General features: G+C 41.7%; 1 protein-coding gene across 5 annotated transcripts in view; it reads left to right on the forward strand.

Moving 5' to 3' along the window:
• The window catches only part of PITPNM2 (phosphatidylinositol transfer protein membrane associated 2), a 230,574-nt gene that overhangs the window by 110,936 nt on the left and 94,186 nt on the right, over nucleotides 1–25,452 (forward strand). For all 5 annotated transcript variants that reach the window (XM_075012768.1, XM_075012770.1, XM_075012769.1 and 2 more), the window contains exon 3: nucleotides 2,369–2,545. In XM_075012768.1, the coding sequence (XP_074868869.1) occupies nucleotides 2,468–2,545 (78 nt within the window). In that variant the 5' untranslated portion in view covers nucleotides 2,369–2,467. The remainder of the gene's footprint in view (nucleotides 1–2,368; nucleotides 2,546–25,452) is intronic.

The raw sequence follows: 25,452 nt of genomic DNA on the forward strand, positions 1-25,452 counted from the left end.
TATAAAAACTTTTTAAAACAGCATATAAATGTGAATACACATAAAAACAGTAACATATTTCAGCATTTTTAATGAGTTGGATGAGCCCAAGACCCACCTACACCCTCCTTAAGAAATTTCAGGCCCCCCTCAAGGGGGCCTGCCTCCACTTTGCACACCCCTGCACTGGATCATATGGCTTTTGTGGGATCACTATCCCTAAAGTACATTTAATGTGTTTATCTGTATTAAACAATGCAAGCGTCTTGCTGCATAATGACAGAGAGCTAGCCGTGTTAGTCTGTATGCTATCAAACCAAAAAAGCAGTCATGTAGCATTTTAAAGACTAACAAAGTAATTTATTAAGTGATGAGCTTTCATGGAACAGACCCACTTCTTCAGATCTGAAGAAGTGGGTCTGTCCCATGAAAGCTCATTACCTAATAAATTATTCCATTAAAGTACTATGACTGCTTTTTTGTTTTGCTGCGTGATGAGCTTGTGGACTATGCTTTGACTTTCCTGAACAGCTGTGGCCTTCCATTTACAGAAGTGTGTGATTTTGGAAGCTAATAATTAGCATGGGTGAAATCTTTTGACCAGGTAGGAGAACTCAGCCATGCTTTTCTTGGCATTATTACCAAAAGTTTTGCCCTGGTGTATCTGCAATTTTTCTGTGGTATTAAAATTTCAAATTGGGATGCCTTTCTGTTCCATGTAGTGCACCTTTGCATTTCTAAAAACTGCCTCTGTTCAGGGACACAAACCAGAATGTCAATAGTAACACCAGCTGTTGCGGGAGTCATATACTGTGTGCTCTCCTGAAGACTTTACATGGAGTTCTTGCTGGTTTCATTCATCTAAAATCACTCACGTTGAAAGGACGTGTTTTATTCTTTGAGCATGGAAACATTTAAGTTTTACTTCCTCTGTTTTGTTTGAGAGGGTTAAAAATCTTGTCTAATGGTAGGACATTGTATTCCAGTTTTCTAAATATATACAATAAAATGCAAACTGATATTCACCTGGTTTTGAAAAGAGAAATGGAAATACATGTTGTTAAAGTGTGTGGTTTCTTTTGGCATAATTACAGTATATATCTGTAAGGAACTGTATGATACTGAATTTGTCCACTCTGTGAATGAGCCATTAAACAAAATTGTCTCTGCTTTTCAATTAATGTTCTTCTATGAAAAATACATGATGGAATCAGATATAAAAATCTGAGTTAAAATAAAATTATTCAAATTAGAAAGTCAGTCACTCAAAAGTTAGAAATACCAGATTAAAGGTCTCTGTGCATCTTTTTTTCCTGCCACCTTGTTAACACAATAAAGGGATTTTTCCTGTGTGTTTTGCAAGAATTATATTGAAACAATTTTGCAGATGAGACAAAGAGGTCTGTATGCTTGCTGTAAAAGAAAACGCATTTGGGGTTTCTGTGTTGGAGAAGCTGTTTTTTAAAAATCATTTATTGTAGTGACAATGTTACCCTGTAATGCCGCTGAGGTTGGTGTTATCGTGGATAATCTGCCCATGGGACTAGACAGATTTACACATCCAACTGCCAGAAGGAATCTTGCAGTCACGATTCAGTGTTCTGTGCTCCCTCTTTTCCTTGCCTTTCTTCTCTCCATTTTTGTTTTGTTCTGGTTTGCAGCACCACCCCTCATCTTTAATGTCAGGGGTACTTCAGAAATTAATCTTGTGACCTTTTGTGTTTGGTCAGTCCTGTTTTCTTTTAAATTGCACAGAAGCTCTTTATTGTCAGACTTTTTTTTTTTTATAATCTAATATGGTTAACTTATGCTATGGGTGTTTAAAAGAAAGGTCTGCCATTAACATCAGTGGACAGAGGATTTCATCTCTGGACTTGATTAGTAGAAAAAGAAAATTGGTGCTGTTAATAATAGAGGGAAGAAAAATGTATTTTTACAGACCCCTTTGTTAGAATCCAATTTCAATTCTCCAAAGTCATGTTACCAATGGCTGAGGAAGTCTCCTAATTACTCTCTTTTGTCAGGTGTAGGGTAACGATGTGAGAGGATAAGATCTGATGTCTCTGATTGGCTGCATCTCTGATATGTCACTGACATTGAAAAAATATATTCTTCTCCTGCAACAAAAGCTTCACTTTTTCATTTTCAGTGTGTCCTGTCTCCTCCCTGGAACTGAATCACACATAAAAATCTGATTGATATGGTGGCAAAGGTCCCAAGGGCAGTGGGTTTGGTGGTGTTCTCTGCAGCAAATAAAAATTCTTCTGAACAAATCCGTTCAACTTAATACTGGTTCCAGAGCAACAATCAAGGGGTTTTTCTTTCTAATTTAAAGCAATTTAATGTATCTGAATAAGCAAATAATTGCATCTCTCTGCTTTTATTTCAGGGATCCTCAATGCATTCACTTGTCATTATTTAAGGAATCTCTACAAGAAGAAATATCTGGATTGCATTTCTGAACTGACAAAAAGGCTTTGACTTCAAGATGCTTATAAAGGAATATCATATTCCAATTCCAATGAGTGTGGAAGAGTATCGGATTGCCCAGTTGTACATGATACAGGTAAGTAATGATTCAAACAGACATACTGATAGACTCAGAATGATTTACAAAAATGGTGTTTTGGTCTTTGTTTTGATGAAGAACATAATAAGCTAGAGTTTCTGGCAGTTTTTTTCAGCTAATTTTTAAAGTAATTTTTGCCTTTTGAATTTATTTGACAATCTTTCAACTTAAAGGCTGGATCTTGCTGTCCTTAAACTGGCAAAACTCCCTCTTTTTGAAGAATTGGCAGTTAAACTGATCCATTATCAACTTGGGAAGTGACACACCTTGGGGTAGAGCTACAGAACTGCTTGCTTTGTTTTGCAGAGATGCAGACTAACACAGCTACCCCTCTAAGGCTATCTCTGGGTAGATAATTCCTATTTAGGGAGGCACTCTAGACCTTACTTATATGGAAAAATTAGTCCAGTGTATCCTTTAAAACTTAAAAATAGTTTAGTGTGTGACTTTTGTAAACAAACATACTGTTCAATAATTGTATGCACTTATTGGATAAAATACTAATACCGTATGCCATTCTCATTGCCTCATCTCAAAAACATGTACTGCGGTTGGAAAACATATATGGAAGGGAAACAGAAATTATCTGGTAGAAGAGAGATTTAAAAGAATGAAACTGTTCAGCATAGAGGAGAGATGACTTGTAGGGAGTCATAGAGGTCTATAAAATCACAAAGAGTATGTTTAAAAAAAAAAAAAAAAAAAGTGAGTAAAGGAGGGTTATTTCCCCGTTTGCATACCATGGAGATCAGGAGTTAGCCAATGAAATTAATGGGCGGAAGGCTTAAAACAGAGAGTAGCTCTTCTTTCACACAATGCAGCATCAACCTGGAGAACATGTTGCCAGAGGATGTTGTGGATCCCAAAAGTACAAGTGTGTTTAAGAAAGTGTTCATGGAGAACAGGTTCATCACTGAGACTATGAGCCAAGATGGTCAGGGTGTGCCTCTGGGTGTAACTAAACTGCTGACTGACAGAAGCTGGGACTGGACAACAATGGGTGGCTCACTTGATCATTTTCCTGTTGTATTTGATCCCTGCAGCATCTGGCCCCTGTGAGAGGAGAAGATACTGAGCTAGACTAACTGTTGGCCTGTCCCATTATAGCCATTCTTATGGGATACATCCTCAGATTAACACTATTGTTGGGTCAGAGTTGCTGCCAAGTTTAATACCTTTTAACTGTGAAACGTATAGTTAGTGGTATTCTGCTGATGTTAGCTCAGAAGCCATAAAACAGATTTTATCAGATTAGTACAGATCATGTCTGAAACCATTATCAGGTGATATTTAATATGTGAGGTCTGGATTCTGCCTTTTGGCGCTACCTTGAACAAGGAGTGGTGCACGAACAGTGGTGACTGCTCAGAGGAACACAAGTGGGCATCAGTCATGTTCCTGCCCCTCCATGATCCATCCTCTCTCCACCCCAGGCCCCACTCCTTCTGTCACCTGCCCCTTCTCTGCTCCTTCCCTGTCTCTGATCCGTGCCTTTCTGCCCCTGCTCCACCCTGCCCTCACTCCGCTTCTTGTCCCAAGCTCCCTCCCCCAAGCAAGGCAACTGAGGGGATTAGCAGTGAGCCTCGTACTAGCAGCAGGGAAAACAGAGTGACTTGGCCCCAGCCCACTGTGTTTCCCCAGCTCACAGCCATGTTGCTCTACTCCCTATGGAGAGTGCAAGGTCAGTTCCACTCCATCCCCCAGTCCCCTCCTTGAGCAATGCAGCTCGTAACCAGAGGAGCAGAGCACCTTGGGCTGCATTGCTCCTCTTCCCACAACTGGTGACTGCTGAGAGAGGTGGGAGGGGAATTTCTGCAGCCTGCACCAGGCCCCTTGCTAGTTCCCTGGGCACCACAAGCCTCCCCCTCCTTCCAAAGCACAGGCCTGGGGAGGTTGTATGGCTGCTGGCCACCTCCCACTCTCTTCCACTGCATTTGGAGGGCACATGACCTTTCATGACCCCCATATATCACCCCTGTGCATAAATGCGCCTCCCCAGCAACATCCCTTCCCTGCTGCCCCTTGTAGTGTGCCCAATCAGCAAATTACAGCTCCCCCTGGACCAGCCCAACTTTATTGCCTGGTGGGCTGGACGGTGAGTGTAGTCACTGCTTATGCATTCCAGCAGGGAAATAAGTGAACTTATTTAACTCTGGAGTCCCAGCTCCAAGGTCAAGGCTGCAGAAGGGTATAAAGATGAGAGAAAGACCCTTCCTTACCTGCACATACTTGAAGGCTCAATTAATCTGAGGCACAGTGTAGCTCCAAGAATGAACCTAAGCACTTTTGAGCGAAAATACTTATCTTAGCTAAAAATATTTTGAAAGGCTCTTGAGATAAAATTTTAAGGTTAAATTCCCCTTACTTTGATCTTGTTTTGTAAGTTCTATCTGCCCTTGAAGACAATAGAAAGACTCGTACACACTTCAGGGGGAATAGCCGTGGTCCCCAAGAAATTAATAGCCTCTGTTTAAAAGAACATGGTTCTATCCTTTGAGATATAAGTCAGGAAGTTAACTCAGAAAAAGCAAGAAAGACTTTTCCAAAGGTTTTTTGGGGGTCTGATTTTTAATAACACTTTGGCTAGCTGTAGAGGAATCACTGTTTTTCTGTTTCTTTTCTTCCTTTGGAATGTGTAGCCCACAGGAAAAATGTGTGTGTCGGGAGATTGTTGTTGTTTTCATTTTTTGAGTTATAGCATCTAGTTAGTGAGTGTATTCCAGGAGGAGCAGCAAACAGATGTCCATGTAATATACAGTAATGTAAAACCAATTTTTTAGGACAGAATAATGCAAAGGGAGACTTTCGGAACATGGAAAAGATATTGAGCAGCTCTTATGGAGAAGGGATTGTCCTTTTTCTTTTCTTTTCTTTTCTTTTCTTTTCTTTTCTTTTCATAAAATGAGTTCTTTGGAGAACAGAGCCTAGTTTTAAATTTCACTTGTTAAGCAAACCACTGTACAGATACAGCACTAGCATGATAATCATACCCATTCTTGAGAGGAGCTAGATCTCCAAGACTGTAAAAGTGAAGTATGTGGGAATTCATAGGAAATTTTCTTCGTGAAGAGTGTATTTGGTTTGAGTGAGTCTTAATTATGTTTGACTTCAAGCAGGTGCTGTCGAGCTTCCTGAATTAGGGGCAGGATTTTTCATTAGCTTCAGGTTAAGCACACGCTAGCCAAGTTTTTTAAGAGGAAAGTAAATCTTTATTAACAAGTGTAGCTTGTTGAAGTCCCTTGGTAAAGTTTTCAAGAGTGCCTCAATTGTATGAGAGTGAGGCTCCTAAACCACTTAAATGCTTTTGAAACTTTCACCTTTTGACACTACGTGTTTGAGGGTTTGCATAGTCGGACACGAAATGGTTGCAAGTTGTTTGGGGTTTTTAGAGGAATTTCTGTTGTTTCTTTTTTCCTCATTCACACAGTGTATGGAGAGGCTAAGCTTTACAATCAGGAGCTGCTCCTGTTGGAACTCTTGAAAAGATTCCACTTCAGTTTGGTACAAGCAGGGCCTGTTCCTACTGAGAACAAAAAGTCCTTACAACTGCTGCCTCTCTTAGAATGATGTGCAGTAAATATATGCTGGATAGGAGCAATAAACATTTGGGCTGGGTCTACACATGCCCTTCCTTTCAAAAGGGGCATGTTAATGAGTGGGTTCGAAAAATACTAATGAGGCGCTGCAATGAATATGTAGCGCCTCAGTAGCATAATGGCAGCCGCGGCAATTCGAAAGTGCGGCTTTTCGAATCGTGCGCCGCCCGTGGAGATGGGACCTTCTGAAAGGACCCCCCCCCAGTTTTCGAAAGCCCTTCTTCTGATCACAGATTCATTGCAGCGCCTTATTAGCATCTTTCAAACCCACTCATTAACATGCCCCTTTCAAAAGGAAGGGGCACGTGTAGACCCAGCCGTACACGATAAGATTTTGGCATCTTAGTTCCTGGCTCTTTCTGTACCATTGGCTGCTGAAGGCAGGAATAAATTGTCTTGTGTCTCTTGTACTCCTTAATGTTGTTCACCTCCCGTATTTTCTGGGTTCCCTGCTGATGATTAACATTTCAAAGGCTGAAGTGAATTAGTGGCCAGTTTCTTGGAGGCTTGTCATTTTTCCCTTGGCAACACTTTTGCTGCTTCTGAATCCTTTTCTGCAGAGACAGTGGTTTCAGTACCCAGAGTAGCACATAGATTCTTCAATAAATCAGTTAATTTTATATTATAGCAATGAGCTTAATGGGTCCTTGACCTGCTTGCAGACTAGCAGATCCGAACTAAATTGTTTTTTCCCAATTAGATTTGAGACTCTATCAATATAAGTATTTCCATGGGAAATCTCTGGCATGACGCTTGTCTGCATGTTCAGTTCAGGAAATCTTGTTGCTTCTGTAATAGGATGGATAGGGTAATACTCTGCTGTATGTACAGCTGTCATCTCAGCTTCACTTGTCATTGTGTTGATGATGGTCTTATGTCTTCCTCATTTGCTCTCTATATTAAAAAAAATTCCAACTGTTTGGTGTAGACTAGTAACCAGTAATTTGCTTTACTGAAACAGTCTCCTTTATTTTGATTCCTTAATCAGAGAATTAAGAAAATATTGGTAGGTTGTAAAATCATTCTCAGAACCTCTTTTTAGACATTATTTTATTCCTGTAATTTTCATATTGATCTCATATTGTCCTTTGATTTGACTAGAGCAGCTCTCTGTGTTAAGCTCCATTTGTTTTTAAATGAGATCACAACAGTGATTTTTTTTGTCCCTGACAAATGGTTGATTGCAGTACCAACCAGCTGCAAGATGGTTGCGTTGAGCACATGTCAAGTGTGAGCAACATGCGTGGGGGGGTTGGGGAGGCTAGACCTTGCCCAAAGTCACTGACTATGCAGGAAGGCAAATGCTGCAGATGTAGCGTGGGTCACCTTCATTTGGAAGAGTGTTGGAAGCGATGCTCCCTAAAACTGTGGGGGAGGGGCTAACCAATGCCAAGACCATTTCCCCACACTCACACAGCCTCTTCTCCCGAGGCCTTGTCCTTGCTCAGCCTTTTCCGTAGGCATCCTCTGTGCCCCAGAGAGCTGTCGGACTTCGGGGAAGAGACAGATGGGAGTGATCAGTGGGCGGGGGTTGGCAGAGGAGGTAAAGTGGGGATGGAACTTTGGTCCAGGTGTAAGCCTCCCCAAACAGAAGAGTCACCTAACCACCTGTGATTTCAAGCACTTCTTTAGTATGCTATCTGCATTTCTCTCTGGTAAGATAATAGAAATGTTATACATGCTTATCCAAAACTACCTCCTGCTGCCAAAAATGAAGGTGCTCTTGGTCGAGCTTGCTCTTAGTAACCAAGGACTAATAGCTTTGCACAAGTTGTCAACATGTGCTTGGGGAGCTGGAGTCTGGGGAAAGAGAGTGGATGCTCCTTTCACTGTAAAGGAGAAATACAGCCCAACGGCTTGTCTTTGTTTCTGTAAAGATTGACCTGGAGTTAGATTTTGTAAATCTGGTATCTTTCTGGGGTTAGCAGTCAACCCCTGAACTCCTCGCTATTGGAAGGAGTAAGGGAGGTCAACAGGAGAAATGCTCGCATCAACCTTCCTTAGTGAAGACAGTCAAATAAGTCGATTTATGATACATTGATTCTAGCTACACAATTGCTGTAGCCAGAATTACGTATCTGAAATCAACTTATTCCTAACCCAAGACCAAGAGAACTCTTCAGAAGCCAAAGGCTGGAAAGCAGAACTACTATCTCCGTGGGCCTCTGTGAAATGACTCACTCTACCATGTGGTTCTGGAGATTCTTGCTCTGAATCCTCAAGTAGACCTTTCTCCATGAAGAGAGGAAATCAAGTGTGAGAAAATGTCTGAAGCAGCCTCCTTTGATCTTCAACACAAAATGCTCAGAATATTTGTACTTAGCCCTCAAAGTGTACAATAAATCTGAGCTGAGGTTTACTATTATTCTGTTTTCATTTGTTGCCACTTGGAACCATTGCTGTCAATTTAAAACATCTTTCTAATTCTCTTTTTCAGTCTTCATGGGAGTTTGCCATCCCTAATCCTTATCAGGGAACTGACAGTGTTATTTTTATCCACCCTCAACAAACAGCCTTTTTAATCTTGAATCTTTTTTGCTGTTCCATAAAAGCTTGTATTCAGCTGTATGTTGACCCATTCACCATAAAGATCATTAGGTCAAGTTCTTTATCATTACCATTACGTAAAGGTCAGTCCATTTATCTATTTACTCCACTTGTTACTGGAGTTTCCATCTGCCCTGGAATTCCAGGAGGTCTTGACTTTTGTGATGCTTAGATGAAGAGAGACATTTCCATTTTATATGAAATTTTATTTTAACATCAGTGTTTGTAACTTTCTTTATAAATAACCATGGACCTGTATAGCTCTAAGCAGTTTCTGGTGGATGGCTGCAATCTTCCTTTGGAAGACCACATATTAGAAGAATATTCCCTCATCTTCTGGACCTTAACAGTTGCCTTTTGAGGATGAAAGTTATTTGCATTTGATGCATTAATGCTTTAAACTGAGAATCGTAATACTTGGCACTCTCTTTATCACTTTATGGACCTGAACTTTCAAGGCACTCTATTAAGGAGATGATTATTGTAACACCTAAAGGCCAGAGTCTCTGCACATTGTAAACAACACAAGGAACTCTGCAGGAACCTTATCTCCACTTAGAATCAGCCCTTTCATACCAGAGTCTTAAAGCAGTTTGAAAGTATCCAGGGCACACTTCTGTAGAGTCCAGAAGCAGCTGTGGTCTGAACCCTTGCCATTGCTCATGGCCAACTGGCACAGTAGCTATTAGTGTCTTGGCCAGGAAGTTCATCTGTGATTGTGGCAGTTTACAGCTATTTAAAAAAGATGTTAACTGAAAAGAGAAGATTATAGCTGAACTAAATAAGCTAGTCAGGAAGCTCGGCTCAGCCAAAGCAAAAGTGGAACACCAGACTTTAGTGTGCAGTCCACTGCTTTTGAGCGTGAGACAGTCTGTTTTACTATTGACTTGAGACAATGGCCACCATAATTTACTAGCCATTCCTGATGCCTAGCAATAATGAATACCCTTCCCACATGAAAACCCCAACTTAATCTTTAATTTAATTGGAGAATTCTGAGTAAGTGCCAGACCTTGTCCCTGGCAGGGAGTTCAGTGTTCTTCTCTCACCACTTGAAAATAATGAAAAATATTACACAGTTTCACAGCGCTTTGTGGACAATACTCCTCATAGCATAGCCTGATAATACTGATAAGTAAGGACTATTGTTCCCACTTTGCAAACAGTGACATGTTAAATGAGTTGGCCAATGCCACCCAGATAGTTGAACTGGTTGTAGAATGTAAGAGTTCTTAGCCTTACTCTGTCTTGTTAGTTCATCTAAAGTGTTTCTTTGGCTATCAGTTTTCTAATCTTGATGCAGGTCTTTACAGTGTCACCTTTTGAATGATCTGGACAGGACTTGCACTCAGTTCTGGAAACTTAAGTCATGAAAACCACAGACCTTCTTTTATGCTTTAACTCTGTTGGAATGTTTTAGCTTCACCTTATCTCAAGGGCCTTCTGCTGGATTTATGGAAGAAAATCTCTAGTCAGATGTGTGGTGATGTCCTTTCCATCTCTCTGTAGGCTCCTTTTAGTAGCTTGTTCCTGATTTGCCTTCTGGTCAGTCTGTTTGCCACACTGTCTTGCAGTGATTTTCCTAAATCTATAATCTGGTGCAATCTCAGAAAAACAGTGCTATCACAGTTGAGAATCCCATCTCACTTGTGCTGCACCTGTCCACTTGATTGGTATTGACTCTTGTTTTTCTCTCTCCATATATGCTGTAGATTGTCACTCTTCAGTTGTCATTTTTTTCATGGCAGTCGTCTTCTGTGCTGGAGTCTTCTCTGAAGTGCTTGCAGTTGTTGATTCTTAAAAATGGATTTGAAGCAGTTAAGAATGTTTGTGCAATGAATTCCTCTTATTCTGTCTGATTTCTGGTGAGTAGGAGTCCAGCTCAATAAAATCTCCACTGCATTTGACGTTGGCCAGGCCTCCTTGTTGGCAGCCTCTAGTGATAGGTGAAGGTCAGAATGGGTTTGGAGAATGAGCTACTGGTACTATTTCACATCTGGCTGCTGGACTCTGTAGGAACTGGAAGGATCAGTGTCAGGAACAGTGTGTGAAACCTTGCGTGCAGTAAATTCTTTCATATCTGGCAGTCCTGGGATGGGAGGTGGACACATGTTCATATATTCTGGATACTAGAGAGGCATGCCTAGCAATGCATAATACTATGGAAAAACAAGATTTGATATTAAGAAACAAAAATATATGCAGAGTACTTTATTTACCAACAACAGCAGTACTGTACCCTGTAAACTTACACCGTATTTGCTGCATTTATTTGTATTCACTTTCCTTATACTGTACTTATAGAAAATGTAACTAAAATTCACTTGATCTAAGTAATATTGTATGGTGTATTTATTTTAACTTTCACTATACATGTTCTGTGCTTGTATGAAACTTTAATAAAAAGTACTTTATCTTTTAAGTTAAACTTAACTTTATTTCACCACTTTCACTTAAATGTCAGTTATTTGAGAATTCTAGATGATAGAATGCCGGTTAAAACAGAGTTTGTTTGTTGTGTCTCATCTATATAATAACTCATTTTTCCTGTTATCAATGGGCCTTTTTTCATTAATGCTACATCTTTGAGTTGTCGGTGCTACCCTCATGTACTTTGCACCTAAAACCAGCACCTGATATGCTGTCAGTCAGATTCCCTTCTGTTTGTAGTGTCTGTCTGACTTTCAATGCCATGCCAGCATTGAATTTTCTTTCAAAGTCTGTCTTTAGCATGGAACAGATTAAAGAACCCAAGTGAAATTCAGCTGTTTTCTCAATCTGTTTTTTCATTTTACACCACTGATTCGGATACAATTGAACTGTTTTGCATACTTGGCCATTTGAAGGATGGGCATTTATATGTTTCTGTTTTGAAGGCAGTTGACACTTACTGGTTACACCTCTCTAATCTGGCACCCTTGGGACCTGACGAATGCCAAATCAGAGAATTTGCCCAACCACAGCAGGTCAATATTGTCTAGCAGGATTGCCAACACTTCCACGGCAAACTGGGCTCTTTGATGACATCTGTGGGTAAATTAGAGCTAACTAACAGCACAGAACACTGAGAGCCAGGACTGGTGGCTGTAAACAAACTTTGTGGGACTGTGGGAAAGTTGGCCACATGCAAGATAAATGGATATCCGGGTAACTATAATCATGCTGCACCACGGATGTTGCCTGACCAGGGAGTGCCCGAGTAGAGGGTTGCAGCCTGCACTGTTATACAACAGGAGAAGCAGAATAAGAAGTGCAGGTCCCTTTCTTAGAGAAAAAATAAATAAATAAAAAAATCTCATAACCAAATCCACATTTACACCCGGCTATCTGCATAGCATTGCCATCCATAAGTGCTCAGAGATCCTAGCCGGGCCCCCCAAAATTATGCAGTTTTAAAAAATAATCAATTGTGAGGGTCACTAGAGTGTACTCAGGTCATATTTTGAAGATTTTTCTGTGCGGCTACAAGGGTGAGAGACATACTGTTTTAAAGTGAAAGCTGAGAGGAGTTCGCATAATTTCTTAACTCCTGGAAATGGGTGAAAAACACCAAATATTGAAAGATTTCACAATAAAGATTCAACAATTGGAAGTCTGACAGTATTAGATGTCTTTCTTAAAGCCCCAGCTCCTGGAGTCATGTTTTGTGAGCATGTCAGTATATTTTTAGTGAGACTTTCTAGCTTATTATGATTGTGGAGAAAAGCTTGAAACTGACTCGACTGTATCTGCAAAGCTCAGAAACCAAAAGGAAAATAGAAAACATTTGGGTTTCTGAATATCTCAAGATTTTTAAGCCAATGCCATGAGATTTTGGGCTGTGGCTCATGATTGGTTGGGCCGCATCTTTTATTTGAATGCAAAATTTGGTTCTTTGGTTTGTGAACTATATGGGAGAAGTCTGAGGCTACATCCACACTACAGCAGAAGATCAACCTGCTCAGGGTCAATCTTCTGTGGCTTCATTTTGTGTGTGCATGAAATGAAGCTCCCAGGGTTCAATGTCGATCCCTGTGCTCCTCACGAGAGGTGAGGAATAAGGAAGGTCAAAGGGAGAATGCTCCCATCAGTCTTCTGCCATGTGGACAAACATTGAAGTTGACTGCAGATAAATCGATTTCAGCTATGCAATTGGTGTATATAAAATTGTATATTGGCAGTTGACTTGTATGTCTAGTGTAGACGTAGCCTGAGTGTCAGACTGAGATTCAAACATTTGTAATTTCATATCCCATCCTTGGTGCACTGATTGCCCTTGGGCATTGTGCTTCATCTGCCCACCTCAGTTACTGTCTTCACTTGTCATGTATGGCACTTTGTGGGACAGTTAATGTTGTGCACATCTTTGAAGAAGAAAAAGCAGGACAAAAATGCCCAGTCAAATAAATATCCGAACAGAATCTGGAAATGTTAGCAGCTAGCTCAAAGATGAGGCTTTCAGGATAAGCAAGTTGAAGGCATCTTCACATATAGAAAAAGATATTTCCATTTTGCTTTCCTTTGGGCAGACACCTCAGCTCCAACGTAAGTGTGGTTGCATGATTTTGCAATGCAGAGTGATTTATGAACACATATAAGAATGGTTCTCTTTTAATGCTGTTCATTGTTGATAGACTTGGACAACTGATTGGCACAAAATATTATGGTGTTGATGTAAGAGCTCCATTAGTAGCCAGGCCTGATTCTAAATAATGCAGTACATATTGTAATTGTACAAATTGGGCTTGCATATACCTCTCTACTGTCTTCTGAAGGCCTGCTGCTCATAGCCTGGCTCACTTTGTTTTCAGTAGAAGCCGCAAAGAGTAATGGAGCCTTAGGTGACAGAGGTATTCTTCTGTGCATCTTGCTTCATGATCTTCTAGTGCAGTGTTCCACAACCAGTGTGCCCCGGCACACTGGTTTTCTGCAAAGTGGTGCTTAGCATGCCTCAGAGTCTAGTCGAGTGGTTAGAGGGCAGGGAGACAGGCCTCTTGGGTTCTATTTTCTCTCCCACTACCCCAGGAAAGGGGGGTGGTAGTCTAGCCTAGTGGTTACAGCAGCAGTCTAGGAGTCAAGAGTCCTGGCTTCTGTCCCACCCAGCAGTGGGGTGGGAGTCTATCCCAGCATGAGAAGGGGATTGGGGTCTACTGATTAGAGTGGAGGGAGACTGGGAACCAGGACTCTGGGGTTCTGTCCCCTGGGGCTGGGACTATTGCAGTGCTCCGCAACTGGTGTGCCACAAAGTGGCACTTAACATTCTTCAGTTCTGCACTCTGGGAGTGCCGTCCATGCAGTCTTGGTGGGAGAAGCACATGGCAGCAGAGGCGGTTCTGGGTAAGTCGCGGTGGCTCTGGTGAGTGGTAGGCATCAAGTTAGGGTGGGGGTGCAGGTGCCTGGCTCTGGGGGACGGGGAGAAGTAGGGGATTGGGTTATATGTAATGGGTGTGTCATGAAATTATAAGGAGAGCTCAAGTGTGCCATGAGGTGATAAAGTTGCTGAGCACAGATCTAGAATACTAGTGTCTTTTTCAGGAGTCAGAAGATTGTTTGCGACCACCATTGTGGTGTTGCTGATCATATCTGGATAGCTCATTACAGCCTTCATTAGATTTTGTGCTCAAAACCAAGTTAGAGAAGTTTCTAGTGGTCTAGTGATGCAAAGCAGGATATTTTTCCAATCCCAAGCAAGACTAACGCATCCCACCAATAGGAGAGTGCTGTTGTTGTCATTCTGGCTTAAGCTTTTACTTGGGTCACCTTTTTGAATTTGCTTCTGAAGGGACCAGCCTCAGAAACTCAAATTTGACTTTTTCTTAAACCGGCAACATGTAGTTTGCATCTTAGCTCAGATGTTGTCCATTTTGTTGGCAGCTAGCCTTTCTTCATGAATATACCATTCCTCAGCATAGACCCATAAAGGGTCACTAGACGATCTCTTCAGCGGCGTAACAAGAAGGCAGTGAACTTTATGGTTGTTTAATGGAACCAAACATTAAATACAGTCTTGGCTGTAACAAACCAACTTACTGACGATTCCGTCCAGAACATATCTGGGATTTTGAGAGCAATGCAAGGTTTTAATTGATTTCACTGTTTAAATCCTTCATATGCTTTCCGGTAGATGCAGGATGTTATCTGTACTTCATTCCTGCGTATGTTTCTTGCCATTTTACTGCTGAGGGGAACTGTGAATTGGGATAGCTAAGTGATTTGTCCCCAGGTGCTTTGGGAGTCCTGTGGTTAACCTGGAAATAGATTCCAAGAGCACTGACCCCAGTTTTGCTCCCTAATCACAAGACCATGTGTAATGAAAGTCCGTGTTTTGTTGACTTCCCCAGGTCCTTCCTGAGTGTTGCCATCCTGTGCCATTGGGCTGATGTTTTGATTTATATCCACATAGATACATTGAATTCTGTGTTAATGGCCACTAAAATCTCAGTCCTTATGAGAGTCTTCTTATTATTTGCACTGAACTATGTGGCCATCTGTTGTAGCTGCCTGAAAAATAGCAGTTCCGTAATTGGTGGTGGTGTCAGATTTCTTCCTAACTTTGCAGACATCTTTCTTTGAGCATTCTTAAATTTCATCATCATTTTTACTAAAAAGTACCAGAATAGTAGACACATTTGGCTAAGTGCCAATGGATGGCCGCTGATGTCCAGATGCAACAATGATTCATGTGTTGCTCAGAGGGTGATCAGACCTAGCGAAGGGACATCTTTAAAACAGCAGCCGCTTTTGCCTGTACTAGTACGCCACATGTAAGTGTGTAACTCCTTTCCACCCCAGCGGCTGAATGTTTCTGAGGTCTTGGTAACTCACAGTATGTTGAGACTAGAAGTCAAAATACCCCTTTCAGGTATGTTCTGATGTTCCTTGGAGAGACTGAACATGTGTTAATGCTGCCTCTAAATGTATTATTTTTAACAGTACTAATAGGATTTAAGTAATTTTGTGTCATGCATGAAGGATGCATGTTACAGCATAAAGAGCATATGGCTATCTCTTCTGTGGGCACCATGGTTACTGGTGACATCATTCAGCCTGGTATTAATAATGATTTGTATGTAGCTCAGAAACGTGACTGACAATGGCCTAAACTAAACCCAGTGGATTGGTGATGTAGTCCCATTACCATGGAAACGGATGTTGCAGCTTAAGGTTGCCTGTATCTGTAACATGATGCATGCACACAAAAGCATGGACTGATGTTGTCCATAACCCTTATGAGGATATAGGTGTGATTAGTGGAGAAAATGGGAAATTGTAATGGGATTAGATTTGTAATGTAGGGACTGATGGTTTTAAGTGCATTAAGTAATTCATGGCAGTCTCTATTTGGTGAAATAACAAAACACAAAATGTTTTAAATTGTGACTTGACCTCGAACTATATTATTTCTAATGAGCAGAAGTGGCACAGTGCATAAATTGAACAGCTAATAGAGCAGGCTCACAGGTACTGATGAGTTGGGGGGGACGGTCTCTTGCCTAAGGGTGAATGGAAAGACGGGATTCCTCCTGTTGGCTATCCCAGCTTTAGTAATGACTTGCCAAGTGAGCTTTGTATATCCATTATGCCTCTGCTTACCCTTCTATGTAATGGGAATAGTGAGATTTGCAAACACCCTAGTGAGGTAAGCAACTTAATGTTGGTGAAGTATTTTGCAGTCCTTTGTAAGCTGCTAGTAATACTGAAGTGCCATGTGATAAAGGCACTAGACTGGAAAGAGCTGGGTTTTTAGTCTCAGTTTGGCCACAGACTCCCTGTGTTCAGCTCACTTGAATTTTCTGTGTTGTACTTTCTTCATTGTAATTCCCATCTTGTATTGAGACTGTGTTCACTAATGTTTGAGAGGTAATCAAATGCCAAGAGGATGAGTGCCATAGAGAAGTCCATAAATAAATAAACATTTAGTAACAGCAACGAAGGGTCCTGTGGCACCTTATAGACTAACAGAAAAGTTTTGAGCATGAGCATGAGATGCCTGTAAGTCTGTGCTCACGAAAGCTCATGCTCAAAACTTTTCTGTTAGTCTGTAAGGTGCCACAGGACCCTTCGTTGCTGTTACAGATCCAGACTAACACGGCTACCCATCCGATACTAAACATTTAGTAATTATTGTATACCCCAGCATTCAATCAATTTTAATGTGTTTACAGCAGTGTTGTAACTTTCTTATTCATAAGGACTGCAGTTTGGTCTTCATGTTGTTGTGTTTTTAAACTAGTCAAAAGAACACATGCTGGTAAAATTGCAGTTTTGTTTTTGATTTCAGTACCTTCCAGAAAGTTTCCTCTTCACTGGGAGCTGATCTTCTTACTAAGACACAATTTATTAGCATCTCCACCTCTCCTGCCCTTTTTCATTCTGGGTAATATTTCCCCTCCAATATTAGTCTGATTAGTTTGTGTACATTTTAATTGGCTACTCCAAGTCCTTGATGGAATCCTGGATGCCTTGTTTTAAAAACCCAGTTTAATATTGTTTTATAGAAATAATTCCCCAGACCCTCCATCCCCACCAATGTATTATATTTTTAGGGAAAAACAACATTATGTTCTTTTGGTTAATAACGTGATTGAGGGGAGGGGGAATGTGCAGACACAAAGTAACTGCCAGCTGTGAATGATACCTAGACTAATAGGAATCTGTACCCAGCAGACAGAAGGTTACTGGTGGTGAAAGCAGATTGCTCATAATGAATTAAATGTCAGAGCGAATGATCAAAAAGGAATAGTTAACAAAACACAGGGCTGACTCATGCCACAGCAGGAGACAGCCAAGGATAAAAATGGTACACCCATGGGTGTGCATATTATCGCGGTACATGTTGTCGGGAAACGACAAATCTTACACTGGAAAAGAGTATTAAAAATAAACTATGAATTAGTTTCAAGACCTTCAAGTATTTTTCCAATAACTATATCAGTGGGTTTCTGTTTCCATTTAATTATGGCTCCCAGCATCTCTGCCCAATCCCTTGTGTGTGTGTGTCATCATTCCATTTATTTGTGGTGCCTGGATGCTAGTCTTTGTAAATGGCATGGTCGCAATTGGCCCAGATGCAGGCATGAGACTGAGTGGCTATGCTACCTATTATTTGACCCAGCTTTTCAGGCAGCAGCTATAAAAGGATATTGAACAGTCATCAAGGATGAGAGAAGAGGCAATTTTTAAGCTATAAAGAGAGGTGAGAGAAGAGACTTCATTTCAGACTACAATGCTTCCTTTAGCTAGATCAGCATTCAGCATCAGTAGTGATATGTGTAGCCTGTCTGTAATAGAGAACAATGCTCCAAACAATAACAATGATGGGCAGGAAGGCAAGGACAGTGATTATATGTCTGTAAACCAGGAGAGTCACAGTGCAGCCCAAGACCTATAACAGCCACCCACCCACACCCTTTCCCTCTCATTGAAGTGTCAGGACCAACGTGATCAGTTTGGGTTTGTCCTTTGTGAACTCAGACAGCCTTTCTTCTGCAGTCACAGATGTGAGGTGCAGCTAACGTGAGGCTGATTTGTATTTGATTTCAAGCATCAGTCCAGGTTGGTATGCAAAATAAGCAATGCCATTGCTTCCTTTGGCAATTTTCCAGTGCATTTCTTTTTGTTGCAGAGTTTGGGCAATCCCGGAGCTGCAGAGCTGTTCACCCCTTCCCTGTTTCATCAGTGGCTACACAAAGTGTGGTTAGTAGCAGGGTGTAAACAGTTACAATAAACTGTATTTAATTGTCTCCTTTGATCACACTTGGTGGAGCAATGGAAAAGACCCTAGGACTCCATTGTCAGATGTTTTGAAGTCCCACAACACTGGAGAGAAGAAGGCATAAATTGTTGAAATTGAACCCAGGGCACCTCAGTGATCAAAAAAGAATCTTGGCTCTGCTCGGCTGTTATTTTACAGGGTGGAGGTGTTTATTTTTTGCTTTTTAAAAAAAAGAATTGTGAAAAGGACATTGTCGAGTTCATTAAGACTAAAATCTGACCTCTTGTGGAGTGCAGTCTCTTGTATCCCCTCTGGTTTTTAATTTGGACTGTAATCACACTCTGACCAAACAAAACTATGGTACAGAATAGTTATGTAGATGGAAAAGGGACTGAGTTTATAAGTGAGTGATCTTCTGAGACTTAAGGACTCAGTGTTTGGTAACACAGGAAGGGAAGGAAAGACTGATGTATTCTAGGGCACAGTCAATGAGGGAATTAATTATAAGTCAGGGAAGATAATGGTCATTCTGTACAAAGTTTTTTCAAAGCCCATTTAGAGCATTGTGTGAAATTGGGGCCCCATTGTGCTAAGGACTATACAACACATGGAGAGAGAGAGTCCTTGCACCAATGAACTTAGTCAAAATAAATAGAGGTTGGGAGGAGAAACATTCTCCCTGGGGAAGTGAAATGACTTCTCCAAAGTCACACAGTAAGCAGATGATGGAACCGAGAATAGAACCTATTTATTCCAGTTCAGTGGTCTGTCCACCAGACCATGCCTCCTGCCCTGATCCTACCCTAACATTCACTTTACCTCTGGAGACGCTGAAGAGAAGGACAACCAGGACAATTTAAGGTCTGGAAAGGAGGGTCTCGTATTTAGTATTGTGAAAAGTTGATCTCATCATGAAGTTTCATTAGCTGAAGGGAATTCCTGTGATGGCATTGTGAGTTTTGCAGTATTGGTTTTTTCTTACAGCCCCAGCTCCTGCGATCATGAAATTTATATGGGAATAAATTAAATTATGTTATAAATAGTTGGTTTCTAGCCTTGATGGTTGTTGAGAAAAGTTAGAAAAGGTGGGCTGAGTGCACCCTAAAAGTTCAGTAATCAAAAGACAAACATAAGACGGCCCTAATTTCTTTATTGTTACTTTAAATAATGCTTTGTTGGAGGCCTGACTCATGCTTGGTATTGGCAACACTGATAGAAGGCTCAGGGAAAGTCCATTCTGGATTCCAGGGAGATTGTACTACATGTGCTTGTGGCATGACACACACGTGATCCCGTTGGGAGATCATAAGACTGTGAAATTCAGCAACAGCCTTACACAAAATATCCCTTTCTCCATTCGAGCAGTTTCTACCACAGCACAGTGCTCCTACTTGGAAGTGATGGTGAATGGATGGGTGTCAGTTGGCTTAAGCTTGTCATGGCAGGTGGAGTTGGGAAGAGGAAGAATGCTGTGCAAAGTGTTCGGACCACTCACTTCGCCATTGACTAAGGATGTTCAACTACCAGTGTTCCGGTTAGTACAGAGTTACTGTAGGGGTTGTACTTGATGCCTTGTCCCAGAGCTCACGCCTGGGGGCAGACAGGAATGTTTTCTGACCTCTTTTCAGCTGGTCACCAAGAAATTTAACTTGGACTTATGGACAGAGGTGAAAGTAAGATGGTGCACCATGGCTTGCAGTGCGCTTTCCTGCCAGGCTCCTGCTGCAAGCTGGTGCTGTCAGCCCTGCATGTGCAGCCAGCTGAGGCAGACAGGTGTGAAAGGGCTGGGTGGGGGAGCCGTAGGGGAGGCAGATGCTCTCCCAGCCAGGCTCTTGGTGTGTGTGAACCTGTCCTGCTGCCCTCTCGTGCTCGACTCTGAGTAGCACACGTGGTCTGTGGTGTGCACGCTACCGCTGGGAAGAAGCCAGGGAAAAGAGTGGTAGGCCAGCAGGTGTCTCAAGCGATCACCGTTTTCCCTGCAGCAGCGTCCCACTTTGCTGCCCACAGCTCTCTTGTGGCACTGCAGCAAACAGGAGGAGCAAGGCGGGGAGTCATCCACCTGGCAGGTAAAGGTAAACTGGAAGTAACCAGGACTGCCCCAGACTGCCCCCCACAGACCACAACCCCCTGCCATGAGCCTCTCCCACCACAATCCCAGCCCCGGGCCCTCACTCTTGAACCTCCTCCAGGCACCCCAGCTCCCTGCCCTCAGCCCCCTGTTCTGACTCCTGCACCCCCTACATAACCCAACCCTCTGCCATGAACCCCCCCCCATGTAAATTTCTTTCAGGTACTGTTGTATCGCCACCTCCCCTTCCCTGAGCCCCCGCCCCCTTCCAAAGGGGAATAGGTTGTGATAGGACAGTCAGTACCTGTGAGAAATTCAAGTTATTTTCACCCCTGCTTATGGGAGAATTGGCTAAAAATCATTCTCTTCCCCCCTTCCCCACAGACAGCATTTTTAAAGAGGGAGGAATCTGTGTCTGGTGATAGGATATTTCAGAGCTGTCTATGCCACTAGTGACTGATGCTTGTTACCATCTTCTTAAGTGGACTCTGAAGGATGAGTTTGATTTCAGTTCAGTTATTAATGGGCAGGTGCTTGCAGCACACAAACCACTCCACACTGGAGTCTGATTATCACCCTTCCTGTTAGCCTAATCACAACAGCAACAAAAAATCAGCAACAGAATGGGCCACTCAGTATGAATTACCACTTTGACTTACCAGGGTTAGGACTGAATGTGTTGGCAGGTCACCTGAGGAAGTTTGCCCCAGTGCTCCCTATGCTGTTGTTGCTGTGATTTTAAATAGATGCCTTCATTCTCCAGGGCTGTTGCCGTGACACCTTCAGCCAGCATTAAATTTGCACAGAATTTTAAAAAATCCCAGCAGTTGCTGCGATGGACTCTTCAGTCATAGTGAAGAGCAGACAGTCAAAACTTCATCAGCAAACTGGAAACAAACCTTGTGAAGTTAAAGAAACCCTTGATTATTGTTCTTAGAGAATAGACCACATCATTATAGACATAAGGTTTTATCAGGTGTACTACTATCAACCTTTGTGTTGTACATTACATGAGTTCAAACCAAAATCCATGAAAAGCAAGCCTGTGTAAATGTCAGTTATGCATGAAGAAACTTCAAAAAACAAAAGCATGTCAGCCTCTTGTAAATGTCTGATTTATTTAGAGGTGATTGAGGGTTATATCTGTATAACATAATCAACAGTAACCCAGATAAGATTCTATCATCTATTAAAAAAAAATAGAACAATGTGTTGGACTCCCTTTATTAATGTGCAGCATACACTTTTCTGACTCTTCTCTGCAGAATAATATCTTTGCTAGAAGTAGCAAATTATACTTTTAAAAAGTACTCAAGTGAAGCCAAACATTGAGAAATCTGTTCCTTCATTGGCAGTGTCACTGTAAACTCTGCTGTGGAGCTACAGCTTTTAGAGTCAAAATGTGGTACATGTCTGAAAGCAAAGTGTGATGAATAGGATTGTATTTGTTTAGCACCATCCCATCATCAATATCTCTCATGAGTCATGTTGAAATATAAATGGCAAACTCAGTAGTACCATGTGTACATCTATGGAGTATAAATTGCCAAGACATTTGCATGCACTGCTTACTGCTGGAAGCTTTCATTAAGCAAATTAGTTATGTAAATTGACCAAAAATAGAGCTTTGTGGGAGTCTTTTTGATAGCAAAAGCCATGGTAAAGTTAATGTTGCAGACCAAGATGAGCTCTTTGTGGTGCTAGAAGACTGGAACTGGTATAACAAGTGAGTTCTGCGCACTCTGGCTATGTCTAGACTAGAGAGTTTTGTTGACAAAACGGCCATTTTCGTAACAAAACCTGTGGAGTATCAAGATTCTCAAGGGCATGCTTTTGACAGCAAGTCAACAGAATGTGGCACTTCTGTCAACAGCTGTAACCAGCTCCACACAAGGAAGAATGCTTGTTGACAAAAAGCCAGTCTGGACATTCTGGAGGCTCTTTTTCCGTCGACAGGGCTTCCGGGATACTGGACAACCCTGCCTGGTGTGCCTCTGGTTGGCTGATAGAGCAGCTGGGCAATCCGGCCACTCTCCCTCAACAGAGCGGATTGCTCTTTCGATCCACTTCAACGGTATGGTCGCAATCAGTGTTTCCATTTTCAGTGTGAATGAGTCATGGTGACTATCTGAACTAAAGTGGAGAGGTACTGCAAAGGAAGAAGCTACACAAAGGAAAAAAAATGTGTCTATCAAAAGATTTTTGCTTCTGATGTTAGCCCATCTGATTTCCCTACTGATACAAGAAGATGTAATGCACCTGCCCTTGTTATCCTCCATTACTATTATTCTACAAGAAGCCACTGCAAACATTCAGATTTAGCTGTTCTAAGACTCTTCATGTTGTTAGTTTATAATGCCAATAATTGCCACAAATCTGCTGAACTGCAGTCTGTTAGAAAAACCTAAGAGTTTGATCCGACTAGCCCTGATTTGGTAACTCCATTGAGCCCACTTGCCTAGATAAGGGTTTGGAAAAAAGGACCCCAGGCAGGTGATTAGTAGGGAGGGGACAGAAAATCTGAAAGCCGGTCTGACTGGAACCATTTGTTTACAGCACCTTATTTTCTGTTGTGAAGGGCTCATGATAAACTGGATTAGGGTAGCCCAATATTTAAATAACATTCGTTGGAATTATTCATTCCATAATTATTATTGTGAGGTCATGTGCTGTGTCCCATGTTTGTGCTGCTGTGCCAAGTGATTTATTTTAATAGAAGCCTTTAAGTAACTGGCGTTCTTGCTAATCATGGTGCATCTGCTTCTCTGGGTTCCCTGTTACAAGTAATTTAATGCTATTACTTTAGCTGGAAGGGCTCTGTGTCACCATCTGTCCTGGAAAGCTATTGAGAGGGCTCTGCGGAACATGGAGTGTCATCAGCAGATGAGAGAGAGTTCTAAAGAGATGACTGGATTTCCTGTTGTAATATAATATAAGAGGGTTTACCATGATTATGGCTTAGATGAACTCCTATCTAAATGTTGTTAGCTGCTATTTGAATTTTCTGGGAACATTTCCCCAGATGTGTATAGGGGATAATGTTGTTAGCAGGCCATTCCAGGTTGTAATCACAAAGGTAAACCATTGAAAAGTGAAGTTTTGTAAGGATACAAATCCTGTAAAATTAGTATTTAATAGAGCCCAGTCAAATGCCTGCGCATCTGTAGCTCCCAGCAACCTAATGTTCAGTGGCAAAGCTTGCCAGATGCTGCTCAAGCCAAACATTTTCCTAATCAATGATTATTCTTTAATTGTTGTTTACAGACCTGTTCCATGTTATAAACATCTCTTCAGAATACGGCAAGGAGTCACAACAGGCATGAAAAGGCAACACAGTTGAAAAGCAAGTTGCTCTTTCATTATCAAATCCAGGGTTTCAGTATAACTTGTGAACTGAGCACAGACAGATGGTATCTTCTTGGCCGTTTTAGAGTATGTCACTGATGCCTTTACTTTTCATCATGAGATGAATTCCTTCATTCATCGCTCAAGTAACTAGTTTGTAATCAACTTTGGAAACTGCACTGTGCTCAGTCTAACCGTATATTTCCTTCCTAAACCATTTTTACATTTTTTTCCTGTAAGTTAATAGAAAGAATGGGGGCCTTTGACCACATACGGCTAAAAGATATCAGTTAGGATTTGATTTTGGTTTTGTGATGGTGCTGTCTTTATAAACTTGCCTGAGTAGATAGTGCATATTAACTCATACTTTGACATTTTACTACCTATTGGACCAACCCAGAACCCTGGCTCCAAACTCCCCTGAAATTTCAGCCCCAGATGTCAGTTCCGCAGTTCAGGTCCAGCTTTAATTTTATTGAGCAAACTGCAGCTGCTCTACACTTCTAATATAAATCCAATAGAAAAAATTACTTGCCACATGTCAACACAGTTTCTGCAAATGACCTACCTGGGGGAGGAAAATATATGCACTACACAAAAAGCAAATGCTCATTTTTCAGTAACACCCATGCAGAGAGCCTAGGTGGAAGGGTTATTGTGTCTGAAAGTTCCCCCACCCTGTATGCTGGGTGTGAATTAGCCACTGTCACTTCAGAGCTGTTATTCCAGATAGTAACTGGCTGTGGTCCTCTATAAGCCTCACTACTCGGGCCTTTTGGCTGCTGGATCTATGCAGATCATGGATTCGCCAGCCATACCTCTTGTTTACCACCAGCTCTTCTCCGTGGTGCCATATATGGAGGTCACAACCGAGGAGTACTCTGTGGCATGTGGGGGCAGGGGCATGGGATGTCTCTGTGTCCCTCCATGGCCTGCCATCTTCTATGAAATGTTTCTATTGCACTCCTATGCCGGAGGTAGCATGGTTGGCCTGTAAAATAGTAAATCCTAATCCATACAGGGTTTCCAGCTAGATGGACAGTGGTCACTCATAAGCTGTTTTATCGACTCCCCATAAAACACACAAATCACACCTGGCAGGGTCTTTTCCTCTGTGCTAATGTTTGTACTGAGAAAAGAGAACGAGTTCATGGAAGCAGAAAAGGAATTAGAAATTATATCATAGCAGTGCTTAGCTTTTCAGAACAAATAGCTCTCAAAGCATTTTATAAAGGAAATGAGTCTCATTATTTCCATTTTAAAGACAGAAATAGAGGCACAGAGAAGGGAAGTGACTTATCCATGGTCACCCAGTTGACCAATGGAAAGTGCCTCTGCTTTGGGCTCAAGCCAGCTTGATGACCTCTATATGTGGAGCCCAACTTCCCACAAAGGCATTCTCCCGCGTTGTTACAGCCAACAACTTCTCCTGAGCACCAGGCAGCAGAAGGGGGAGCCCCTTTTCACCTGTGACCAGGCTCTGCCATTGCCCTCTGCCACATGTCCATCACCCTTAAAAATCAGTCCATTGCCTTGAAGAACTAGTGATTTGACCTCATTGTTGGCAGTGGGACAAGTATTTCCTATTGTAAATACAGGGGAACATAGTCAATAACAGACCAGAAGTTATTTTTATCCCTAAGTCAATTGTGAC

Source organism: Carettochelys insculpta, chromosome 18 (genome assembly GCF_033958435.1).
Source record: "Carettochelys insculpta isolate YL-2023 chromosome 18, ASM3395843v1, whole genome shotgun sequence".
Taxonomy (NCBI): domain Eukaryota; kingdom Metazoa; phylum Chordata; order Testudines; family Carettochelyidae; genus Carettochelys; species Carettochelys insculpta.